The 12763-nt window shown below is 34.1% G+C and overlaps 1 protein-coding gene across 1 annotated transcript in view; it reads right to left on the bottom strand.

Moving 5' to 3' along the window:
• Positions 1–12763, bottom strand: part of ANK2 (ankyrin 2) — a 187696-nt gene that overhangs the window by 28508 nt on the left and 146425 nt on the right. Inside the window, 7 exon segments of the mRNA XM_032224365.1 lie at positions 2035–2053; positions 3153–3157; positions 3710–3742; positions 4699–4821; positions 7359–7484; positions 8835–9063; positions 10516–10612. Coding sequence (XP_032080256.1) covers positions 2035–2053; positions 3153–3157; positions 3710–3742; positions 4699–4821; positions 7359–7484; positions 8835–9063; positions 10516–10612 — 632 coding nt within the window.

Below are 12763 nucleotides of genomic sequence, written 5' to 3'. Positions count from 1 at the left end.
AAAAGGAGCCCAATAAAACTTAAAGATTAAAAATTAAAATGGAATTAAATCATGTGGAAAATACTGTGGTGAAGTTTGACTTTCTATATCCAGTATACTTTGTATCTGATTTTGAAAAAAAATCATTGGACAAGAATAAAGATTAAAAAGTTTTGCAGTAAGGCTCCCTTTAGAGAAATCAAGGACTATATAGCTATTTGTAATTTAGTTTGTTAGTCTGTCTTTTTTCATGATCAGCCAGCTATGGCTGTGAGCTGTGGATATTAGAGATGTGCCTAATGTTATTTGTATATATTCAACTTGCTTTTCTTTCTCTCTTTTCTCGGTTGCCATGCATCTTTTGTGATGCATTGGAGAGTTCATTCTAATTGCTATTGATGAAAGCTCACTAGTTCTCTGCTAGTAGAAGAGATTATAGTATATATGAATAAAGTAGAATATCTACAGTATTTCTTGCATAAAGTAGATTAGGGACTCAGTACTCCCCAAATAACAAGGTGTGATTTAGCTACTGCAATTGTCAAATAAGATTTGACTGAGTTAGTGGCTGATTGACAACTTTATAAGGTAAACCAGACAGCAAACACAATCAGCTGGGCCAATTCTGCTTTACTGTAAAGTTATCTTAACAAATCTTGTATGAATATTTCTCTCTCTTTACAATCCAAGAAACTGGGGGGGGTGAACTCTTCTGAGCCTCTTATCCCACCCACATTCCTGCTGAAGGCTCAGCTGCCTTTATCTAATTGTTTCCTACCAGTGGTGGGTTGCAGGCGGTATGCCCGGTACGGGCCTACCAGAGCCTGCCCGGAGCACCGGATACTGGTATGGTGCTCCGGAGGGCCCGCCCGCCCTGAGTTCCTTACTGGTTTTTTAAGTCTTTGGTGCTTCCGTGCATGTGCTGGCATGCACAGCCCCTGCGCAACTCTCCGCTGAGCAGCTGGACCATTGCGGAGGCTCGTGGAGGTGCTAAGATGCATGCGCACGCTGCATGCCTGTGCACACACACAGCATACATCCATGTGGGCCCGTTCCAACTGTACCGTTTGGAACGGGATCTGGAACCCACCACTGTTCCCTACATTGCTCTCTTTTGCCTCGTCTCCCAAGGTCACTCCCACTTACTATTACATTGATTTAGATAGGGTTGTTGGATTACTAATCTCAACTACCTATTTCTGTAATGTGACTTAATTCTTTGTATACTTTTCAGCAGCTATCATAAGATATACAAGATAAATCTGGCACTCTAGCACATGGATGCTTGTTTCAAATAGCCATTTGTAGCATGATGTAGAGAGTCAGTTTGGTTATGGAGATTAAAGGCACCAGCCTAGAAACCAGGAGACCGTGAGTTATAGTCCTGACTTAAACATAAAACCAGTTGGGTGACTTTAGGCTAGTCATTCCCTTGCAACCCTAGAAAGAAAGCAATGGCAAACCACTTCCAAACATGTTTCCAAAAAAATTGCATAGATTTGTACAGGAAGTTGCCAGAATCACCTAACTTTATCCTCATTTGGGGCAAAAATAATTTCCAGAAAACAAAATTCTAAGAGATAAAAAAATACTTCACCATAGTATTAAGACATAGATAGATGGTTTAAAGATCTTTGTTACTTTCAACAGTATCACTTTTAGTATCTCATAGGGATTTTCATGTGAGTAATTTCATGATGAGTTTTGATAGTTTGAATATTTTAATTTTTAAAAATGATACTGTAAGTTTATGGAATGAAATGAATTCAGGTCACGTACTTAAAATAAGAGGGAGAAGGGGTTACAGTATGAAGGGCTAACAGCAGTAGCAGGGTTACCAGGTAATTAAAAAAAACAAGAATGCTTAGATGAACTAAATATTTTAATTTTAAATTATTAATAACAAGAAAAAGATTTCAACTAAAAACTATAGTTAGAATATTATAATCTTATATTTATAAAGTTATGATCACAAGTGGCAATTAAAATTTGCAATCCCTTTCATGCTTTATTAGATAATTCATGCACATTATAATAGTTTTGTTAAAATCTTACGTTTTTCTGATGTGTCAGTCTGGAAGAAAACAAAGAATGAATGGGTCATAGAAACATAATGTTACAATAACCAATAGAAACTATTATTCTGAACTAGACCTAGACTATGATCTTTCATTTTAGAAATGCACATGACATTAGCAGCTCAATTCTAAATATTCTCATACAAAGAAGCAAACTGAATTCATTTTCTTCTTGATAAATATTCTTAGGATTTCAGTTAAGTTAGTTACTTAGAGTGGTGGAATTAGCCATGCTTTTAAGTCATTAGAGATCATGAATTAAATTTATACACACAATACTAATGGTTAATTCACTGTATTTATACTGGATGTTAAAAAGGGAGGGCAGAAGCCATTGAACTGGACAGAAATACAGAAATGGAAAGGGGTTATTTTTAACCTGCACTTAGGAAAGTGTTTTGAGACGTTAGTAGCAAAAATGGTAACATATGATATAGGTAGAAATAATCTAAAGGTCTTCTTTTAAGATTCAAAGCATTTATATTTATATTTTTGTGATGTTTTGCTGGAGAATTGGAATCATCTATTTTATTAAAGTATTTTAAGTGCAAAATATTATATTTTTACATATTTATTCTTCTATATTTTTATTCTTTGTATTTTCTTCTACAAATAATTACTTTTGAATATTCTATTTTTATTGATATGTCTATTTATTTATTTACTGGTCAGCAACTGAAAATGATAAGTGTTAATTAATTCATGATTTTATATTTACAGAGAATCATTTCCCATTACAATTTTAAAATGGCTGTGCCCCTGCAATTTTTTAAAAACATTTTTGTTTTTAATAATTATCCATTGTCTGCATGTTTCTAGAAAAGCCTTATGAGAAAAACTATTTTATCAAAATAACTCAATAGGGAACATTCTTTGCTTACTGCAATTCAGGTCATTTCGCATTGTAGCAAAGGTAATTATAATGGAGACAAATTACAATAGAATGTCTCCAATTAACTGAAACACTCTACAATTGCAGGTATTTTTAGAAATTATAAAAGTTTCTAAGAACTTAAAGAAAAGTCATCTTTTCTTTCTAATTATTGTTTGCTTGACATTTACTCCTGGATAAAATTGCTAAAAGAACAAACTCACCTCAACTACAAGGATGTAAATATAAAAAGTTAAATCAGGTGTACCTTGAACTTTCATTATCCTTTGAGGACATCATTGATAAATATGTAAGCTTTCACTTCAGAACCAATGGAGTGGACTAAGTTGTTATATACGCTAAGTTATTAAAATAGTTTAGCTAACTTACAGATTTAAATTTTATATATTTAGATAATTTACTATTGTACCTGTGTCTCATTCATTGGTAATATATACTGGTTTAAATTAGCAATTAACATCTACTGCTTATAAATATATTTTTCATTTTCTCTTTCAGTTAATCTCTTCTCTCTTTCCAAAACAGAAAATGTAATAGAATAAATAAGGATTATAGATAGTTTATTACTGGATTGATTGCAAAGGGCTTACAAACCTTGGTCAATATCTACATGAAATAATTAATTTGAGATGGGCCACTTCTAGTCAATAGGCAATAAGTTGTTCATATTTGACATAAAGTCATTTGCCATTCAACTGATTCCGCTTTCCCAATTTAGATCCTTATCCTAGCAATTTTACACCAGAATTAGCAAAGTTACCTCTTCTTCCTGTTCTTGATCTGATTCTGATTCCTTTAATCCAATATGCCATGCAAGAAAAGAAAAAGAGAGCAAGGAAAGATAGGATGCAATTAAAGGAAAAGTATGATTTCTGGATATATTTAATTGGTAAGAATACATAAAGAAAACAATGTTTGCACTTTCTCCTAAGAAGGAAAGAAAAAAGAACAGGGAAGTTGGTTCAGTTAAGAAAAGTGGGGATTCAAGTAAGTTCAAAGAAGAAAAGCTATTTCATGTTGGGATTTTTTGTTTGATTATTATGCATTAAACTTACAACAGTTTTTCAAATATGCCAAAATTCAATCTGTGTAGAAAAGTTTCTTAAAGATATATTTTAAAAAATAACAACAAGAAAATGAAGCATTAGCATAGATTTATATTTCTGTCACTAATTAAGTTTCAAATTTAATGTTGCTATGTCTGAATTACATTGAAAGTTAGAATATTTGCATGCGATATCTCATACAATTTTCCTGTTCATTTACTGACAATTAGTTTGGGGCTGAGCAAGAAAGCTATAAATAAAAAATGCCAAATAACAAATCTACTTTACAGTTTTAATTTTTTTTTAAAGAAAAAATTGTCCAGCATTGCCTGCTAATCGAGTTCACTATGTATGCAAATACACACAAAAATGGCTTAATTATCATATGAGTTAGTGATAGCAATGTTGATTGTTATGAATTATTGATAAACGTTAACTCATAACTAATGAGTCATTGCTTCCATATAGTGTTGAGAGTCGTCCTTATATATGACTCTCAGCACTCAAGGAAGCTTGAGATCCTCTGACAAGACAGAATGTTACATAATTTATGCACCCCACATATGTGATATTAAATCATAGCTATTTACATAATGCTATTAAGAATTTGTGAAAAGTACAAAACTATAGAACAAGTTTAGTGCATCTTAAATTACAGTGTACAAGTATAATATGAGCAGGTTATATTTTAACTGGGGAGTACCTTTGTATATATTGGTAATGTGATATTCAGATTGCAGATAGCTTGATGTACTAGACCTCTCGTAGATTTAGGCTCTTTCATAAATGATAGACGTCCACAAGATTCTTGTGTTGTATCCCGAACCTAGTGCAAAAAAATAGCAGGAGTTCAAACACAACACTCTGAAGATGTCAGTACTGCATGCCCCTCTTTGTTGGTGGGTTATTTTGTATTTATTTTGTATTTATTTAGCTTGTATGCCGCCCTACTCTCGGAAGACTCAGGGCGGCTAACAATAAAAAGGGAAGGGGGATACAAGAATAAAAAAACAACAATAGTGGGCAATAGTGTATTGGATTCCAAAGTAATATCTTAAGGAGAAACTCTCACTTGCAAGAAATAAAGCTGGGTTTTAGTTGTGATATGCTGGCAAAAAATATGCCAGAAATAATCAGTACTTTTCTTATACTCAGCAAGTATTATTGCATGTCACAGATAGAATTAAAGGTGAAATCTTCAGTTGACCAAAGTATGATGAGTGGTGGAGGGCTCATCTGATGACAATTGTTACTGTGTTGTCATTTAGTGTGTCACTTACTGTCATTTAGACTAAAAAGGTAAAAAGCACACCTATGAATGAGACCAGGCAGAATTAAATACTATAGATCTGAATGAAGATAGTCTGATTTTATGAAGCAGAGTTGCTCCCCAAATTTTCATGTGCTTTAAACTGCAGGTCACAGTCCCCATATTATTGTACACAGATATTTCTTCAGTTATTTCTTTTTTTTCCCCCTAAACATCTCTCTCTTTTTTTATATAAAGATTTTTTTAAAATTTTTGAATAAACACAGAGACAAAACACAAAAAAACCCACAAAACCATCTTCCATTACAAGTTGTAGAAAGTGTGTCGATAGGTTACAAAAACTTCCGTGCATCCCTTCCACAGTCATCACCTACAATTCATATCAAATCATATATTTTAAATAAAATATATTTTTATATACTGTATTACTATCATCATACCTCAACCTTCATTTGACTATAATTGTTTTTACGTCCTCTTATATAAAATATTCCAGATTTAAAGCAAAACCACATAATGGCATTCCATTAGCTCTTCCCAATATCATCTAGTAACATTACATCTTTATAACATGTTCTAAATAAAAATTGGTTATATTTAATAACAGAGTTTCTAAACCTCCCTTCGTAGTCACCATTTGCAATTTATAGCAAATTTCCTCTTATCAAACCAATACAGAGTTGCTATTGCTAATTTCAGCTGATTATTTCTTTTCATGGACAAAGGCAATAGAACAGGAATTAAGAATATCTGCAAGGCTGTAGATTCGTTATTAATTTTGGATTATGCTCCAGTCAAAAAGCTAGTGTTAAAAATACTGAGTTACATCAAACAATGTCAGTTAACTGTCAGAGTTTAGGATATTGCTGGAGATAGGCTTCTGAGAACCATAAAATATTTGCACACTCTAACTTCCTTTAGCCTGAGGAAAGTATTTTTCAGGACCAAGCAAAGCCTCCCATCATCACATGACAGATATACCAATATTCTTCAATCCCAAGGAATTTGATCAGTATGATGCTACATGTCCTTTATTCTGCTAAATTTCATATGCATCTTCAAAAGGACCTTCTCTTATTAACTGCACCTGGGAAAACGTCTGATTTTTATGTTCACCTTGTATAAGGATTGTTTCAGCCGACATTGTTATATGAAAGAGAGCATTGGTTGTGCCACAAAAACCACAATAAGCTGAACATACTTAAAATAAGATTCTTAAGAAATCTATGTGGTAAAAATATGAGATACAGAATGTATGGATGTTGATTGAATGTGGACTGAATATAATAATGAGTGATCAATAGAAACAAAATACACTAAATTGGTCATAAAGAGACAATGACTGTGGATCAAACTGCAAAGCAAATAGATGAAAGAAAAGTTAATTGTTCAAGAGGAACAGGATATCATTTTGAGACGGAAGAAGACAACCCTAAAGAAATTAAAACACGGAACAGGTAACTTATATTCTATACAGCATATTATTTGTTAACATCCAAATGAAATATATAGACCATGGATGTCAAACTCAAGGCCCGTGGGCCGGATATGGCCCATAGGGTGCTTAAATCCGGCCCACGGAGCCGGCCTGGAAATATCAAAGGACCAGCCTACAGTGCCTTTGCCAGCTAAAATGGGCTGCAGGGAGGGTCGCATGTGCCCCCCCCCCCTGGTTCCAGCAGCACTCTACTGGCCAAAAATGGGCCACGCAGGGCCCTGCTGGAAGAGTTTTGTAGGAGATCATGAAGGCTAAAAATGAGGTGTGTGGGGCCACATGCGGCCCCCTTATCCTGTTTTGGCCGGCAAAGTGCTGCAGGAGGAGTCCATTCCATCTTTCCCCTGCTCCCCTCCCCCACCAGCCCACAGAGAGGGACTACAGTGCTGATCCAGCCCTCGAAGAAATCCAGTTTAACAACCCTGATATAGACAGTTCACCTTTAAAATTTACTTATCATGGTATTGGATTTTTTTTGTCACTTACTTCCACCTTCTTCCAAGGTTAAAAAACATAAACCAACACACTATAACTTTATTACTGGTATTGAAATAAAATAAAACCAAACTTGACATACATATTTGTATATCAAAATTACCTTGACAAACAATGGAAGTCTGTTTTCTTTGAAGGCATAAAAACTGAATATATGATGTTGACCACTCTTTGTTAATGGTACTAAATTCCCAAAGCAGTCCACAAATATAGGTTTTCCTTCTAATACCTACACATAATAAATAAGAAAATAAAATGTTCATTAATTTTGTTCTTATATTTATTCTTGCTAAGTTAGAACATATTGTTATTAATATAAAGAAAAAGGTTTCCCATGTCACAGTTGTGTTCAACTCTAGGGAGTGATACTCATCTCTATTTCTTAGATGATGGAGCCAATGTTCAGAGACACTTTTGTGGTCATGTGGCCAGCATGACTATACACCAACATGCAGGAGTTGACCCCATTGCAATTATAAATAAACAGCAGCAGCAAATATGGATTAAAATGTATGCAAGAGATTCTCAATATAGACAAATACATTATTATTTCCAGACAATCAATATTTCTTAGTAGTTAAATAAAACATTACATATATGCAATATGTCCTCAATCCAATGTAAAATGCTCAAAACATTTTAGAAAATTGTGTTTTTTCTTTCCTAATTTTTTACATAGTTTGTCAATAAAATCTTAGCTATAAATATCAGAGCAAGGAGAAAATTATTTAAATCTGATTAAATCAAATGTAAGCAGAATACCATAAATTAAAAAAACTTAATAGGATCACCTCCCTATGTTTTTAATTCGTGTACTGCTTTGTAATGGACAACAACCAAAAACCATAGTAGAGACAAAAAGAAACTGTCACAAATACATAACTAAGATAAAATATTCCACTTCTGATGGGTTCTGCATGCAGCAGAACAGATGTTGCAACGTTTAAAGAGATTCTGATTCAGCAATAAATAGTAAGCATAGACTGATGGGAACTTAATTAAAATGTGGAAGTATCTTTTCAAAAATCACAGTATAAAAGTAAAAATAAAATTTACAAATATCTACTTCACATGAACAAAGGTGGGAAGCATATGGAATTATCTTTTCCTTCAATACAGCTATTGGAGACATACCACTAATTGATTAATTGAATTTTAGCTCTTTAAACGTTAGCATTCTAACTTGATTTTACTGATTTGTTAGCTTGATACTATAAACCTTTAAAAAAAATACCGCATGTCTCTTGGTAGGTAAAGGCCTGCCACATCCCTATACTGCTGTTTTAAGAGCAGATCAGTCCAAAGCTAATAGAGATTTTTGCAAGAAATTGCCATAAAGCAGGTCATGTTGGAACGGTTTTATGACATCTTATAACAAAATAGTCAGTCATGTCAATAGATATATTATTTAAAAAGTAATATGCATTCTTAACCATAAAACAAGGATTCTTAATAATATTCCAGCCTCTATTATAGCAATATAACATTCTCAGATTGTTCATATTATTATTATAGTGTCAATAAATTTTCCCTTCCATCATATAGGAAACATGTCCAAAAATAAAAATAAAAATAATACCTCTACATCCCTGCTTCGAGCAACTTCAGCAAAATTTTCTTGTTGTTCCAGTGTTTTATCCACTTTATCATCGGTCATGCAGAAACATCTTAGACGGGCTTCTATGGGATCCTGAGATTTGGCAAACACTACAAATTTGGCCATGTAAGGTACACATATAATTTCTCTATAGACTTGGGAAGCAAATGCTACAGATTCCTGTATCTGTCGACAATCTATCAACCAAAATCTGAAAGTAAACAAACATATTAAATTATTACCAAAAAGATCTACCAGGTGGGGGGTGGACAATAATGTGATTAAACTTCTAAAACACTAGGAACTAGCACTGATTTCAAATACCTGATGTAAAAGACAAATTCAAATATTTACTATATTATATATTATAATATATTATATTAAATATTATATATTTCAAATATAATTCAGATTTGACAGTAGTTGAACTGCCCCCTGGACCTTGATGTGAGGGTTGGATCAGGACTGAAATATATCTGAATATATTGCTAGTTTAGTCAGGATTATAGAATGTCTTCACTGACCCTTGTATCTTAATTTAAATCAAAGTCTGAATAAGCTTTGTCCCAATACATTATACCTTTGTTTTTTCCCATTCTCTCTCTTGCAATTGTTTATTTATTATTATTTATTTGTTAAATTGATATGCAACCCATCTTGCTACCCAAACCACTCTTTTGTTCTCCTTTTTCTGAATTCTTCATTACTATTCTAATCAACAGACTTTAAAAGAAAGACAAGAAAATGAATGCTCAATTTTTGAAATCAGGGCAACATTCTAATGCCTTAGAAGAGGGGCATCAAACTCTATTTCATTGAGGGCTGCATCAGGATTGTGTTTGACGAGGGGCTGGAATGGGTGTGGCCAGGGCAGACGTGGCCAGCCCCATGTCGGGGGTGCCTGTGGTGGCCCGAGCGCTCTGCCATAGAATACGGGTTCCCAAGCACAGTTTTTGGCTGCAACAGCCTCCTATAACCCTCTGCCAATGAAAATGGAGCTCAGGAGGGCCAGAGGCACTGCGGCCCAATCCTTTACTGTTTCCAGGGTGGCCCCACAGGCCAGATCTAAGCACCCCACAGGGTGGATCCAGCCTCCGGGCCTTGAGTTTTACACCCGTCTTAGAACAAGAAGTTTCTTTTTTTTAACAAGTTTTTATTTTCTTCCCCATCTATAATGACTTACAATCATCACATTAACATTGTTGCGTCATCATACCTGTATATAACAATCTTATATCACTTCTATATTTATATGCATTCATCTACAGTTCTATACATTTCTCTATTGTTTCTTGGCTGAATTAACTTTATTCCTGTTATGCAACCATTTATACCAATTACCCCAAATTTCATGGTATTCAGACTCTTCTCTGTCCTTTAATCTTAATGTTAACTTGTCCATTTCTGTGCAATCTAGGATTTTCTGAATCATGAATTCATCTTGTGGGATGTTTACTTACAACGTTGACATAAGATTTATTTATTTAGTATAGCATTCAGAGATAATTATAATTTGGTTTATTTCAGGATTGGCTCAAAATTAGGGATCCTATTATAAATAGCAATAGGTGACTTTTGGACAAGGTGCATATGCATAATACACTGCCAGACTAAGCTTATGGTTCTGAAATGCTTTATACAGTTTTATTATTGGGCACTGTACCTGGCAGATACATTTGTGGTGAAGGAAACACATTCATTTACGTATGTTAATGGTGTTGTTCCTGTTATGTCTTCCCACTGAGCAGGTGTTGTTCCACCTGAAACAAATAGATAAACAGTAAGCATGCCTGTAGAATTGCAAAATTGAATGTATAAAATTACTTTTAGTTAAATTCCTAGTCATGCAAAGTCTGACCTAAGGCTATTCCTAAGATTTTTCATCATTAAAATTAATTCTGACATTTGCCAGTATGACAGTTAAATGACTAATATAGAATAGCAGTCCCCATTCTTTTGGGCATGGGGACCGGTTCCATGGGAAACAACTTTTTAACAGACCAGAGGCGTGGTTTGCATGCTATGTAGATCCCACACATGTGCAGATGAAGCTTCACTCACTTGCACAGCCCAGTTCCTAACAAATCATAGGCGGCTTACCAGTCTACGGTCTGGGGTTGGGGACTCCTGGTATAGAAGACTAATATATATTTCATATATATATTAGTATATATGACTAATATATATTAGTATATATGACTAATTGTGCACCGGATGCATCACATGCTGGCTCCGCCCCTGCCTGGTTTAGCAAAGGGGAGGGAAAGTCCCGATATGTCACGTGATGCTACCATGATGATGTGAGTTTGACACCCTACTTTACATTAATACTGTACTAAAATCTGCACTGCAAACTCGATGTCTTCTGCTAGGAAAAATAGCTTTGGTTTTGTTTACGTTGCTGTAGAGTTTGTTTTGTTTCATTTTGGTGAAACATAGTTTTAAGGTTATTTTTGAATTATGGGTTGTAGAGACTACCACTGTTGTTTTCTGTTACTTATTATTTGTATTGTTTCAAAGCTACCTTTCTCACCCATACTACCTAATCGGAACACCCTCGGTGAGAGAATTTCCTCCTTATTATTATTTCTCTGAGATTTAATTCAGGCATGAGAAGCAAAGGAGACTGTCCATAGCTTTCTGGCTAGATGACTGTAGAACAAACAGAAAATATTTATCTCCTCTTTGTTACTAAGCAAAAACCAACACCCGAATGGTATGAATGTTGTGTTCTTTTTAATTATGTATTGTTCTTATGTGTCATTGTTTGTATCCCCTTCCCCATGAGTTGTAAGCCGCCCTGAGTCCCCCCAGGGAAAAGGGCGGCCTATAAATAAACTTTCAAATTCAAAAATTCAAATTCAACAACAATTTTATTTTCCCAATATTCTCTTCTCCTTTGAAAAATGAAAACTTTCTTTTTTGTTTAAATGAATTAAAATTGATTTTAAAAAACAATGTGAATTATTGTTTGAAAATAAGGTTAAGAAAGATTATTTGGAGGGACTATGGGAAATAGTGGTAAACATCAGAGAAGCAAGGGACGAGGGTAAAATGCATGCGGAATGATTTACGTTGTTTAAATCCTATTAGAAGGGAAAGTTTGATGAGATTATTTTAAGATAGAATGCAAACTGATTCTTGTGTAAAGTATTATTTGAATATGTGGAATGATTCACGCTGCTTAAATCTTACTAGAAGGGAAAGTTTGGTGAGATTATTCTGAGCTAGATTGTAAACTGATGTCTGCACAAATTTGTATAAATTTTTATTTGAATATAAGGTTAAGGAAGATGAACTGGAGAGTCTACAGGAGGTTGGGGTAAATAACAAAGAAGCAAGAGACGAGAATAAAATACATATAGAATGATTTATACTGTTTAAACATAAATAAAGATGGGGGGCTGAGCTTAATACAAAGAGTTCTTTTTTTTCTTTTTTTCTCTTTTTTTTCTTTTCTTTTCCTTTTTATAATTTGTAAATTCTTTTTATCTATTTTTTTTATATTACTTTTATCTTTAATTCACACGATCATAAGATACTTTAGAAGGGGTTTGACAGAGGGCAGTGCCAGGTGTGGGCCCTGGGAAGTCGGGGGGACTAGGGATGGGGATTTACGGGGGGTGGGTGGGTGGGTGCTAATATAGTTTCAATAAGAAGAAGAATGCACTTGTATACGGTTGTTCTTTCTTTTTTTTCTTTTCTTTCTTTATATTTTTTTCCTTGGTTTATTTTATTTTTATTTTTATTTTTTATTATATTATAGTTCAATATTAATAAATAAGAGTTGAATAAAGGAACACACCAAGGGGAGAGGTAGAGGGAAAGAGGAGGGAGGAGTAAGGAAGGAGTAAGGGGAATGTAAGGAGGGCGTAAGGGGAATGCTAGGAGGAAGGGGAGAAAGGAAGGTT

Source organism: Thamnophis elegans, chromosome 9, assembly GCF_009769535.1.
Source record: "Thamnophis elegans isolate rThaEle1 chromosome 9, rThaEle1.pri, whole genome shotgun sequence".
NCBI classification, from domain to species: domain Eukaryota; kingdom Metazoa; phylum Chordata; class Lepidosauria; order Squamata; family Colubridae; genus Thamnophis; species Thamnophis elegans.
This window is presented reverse-complemented; position numbering and strand designations above follow the sequence as displayed.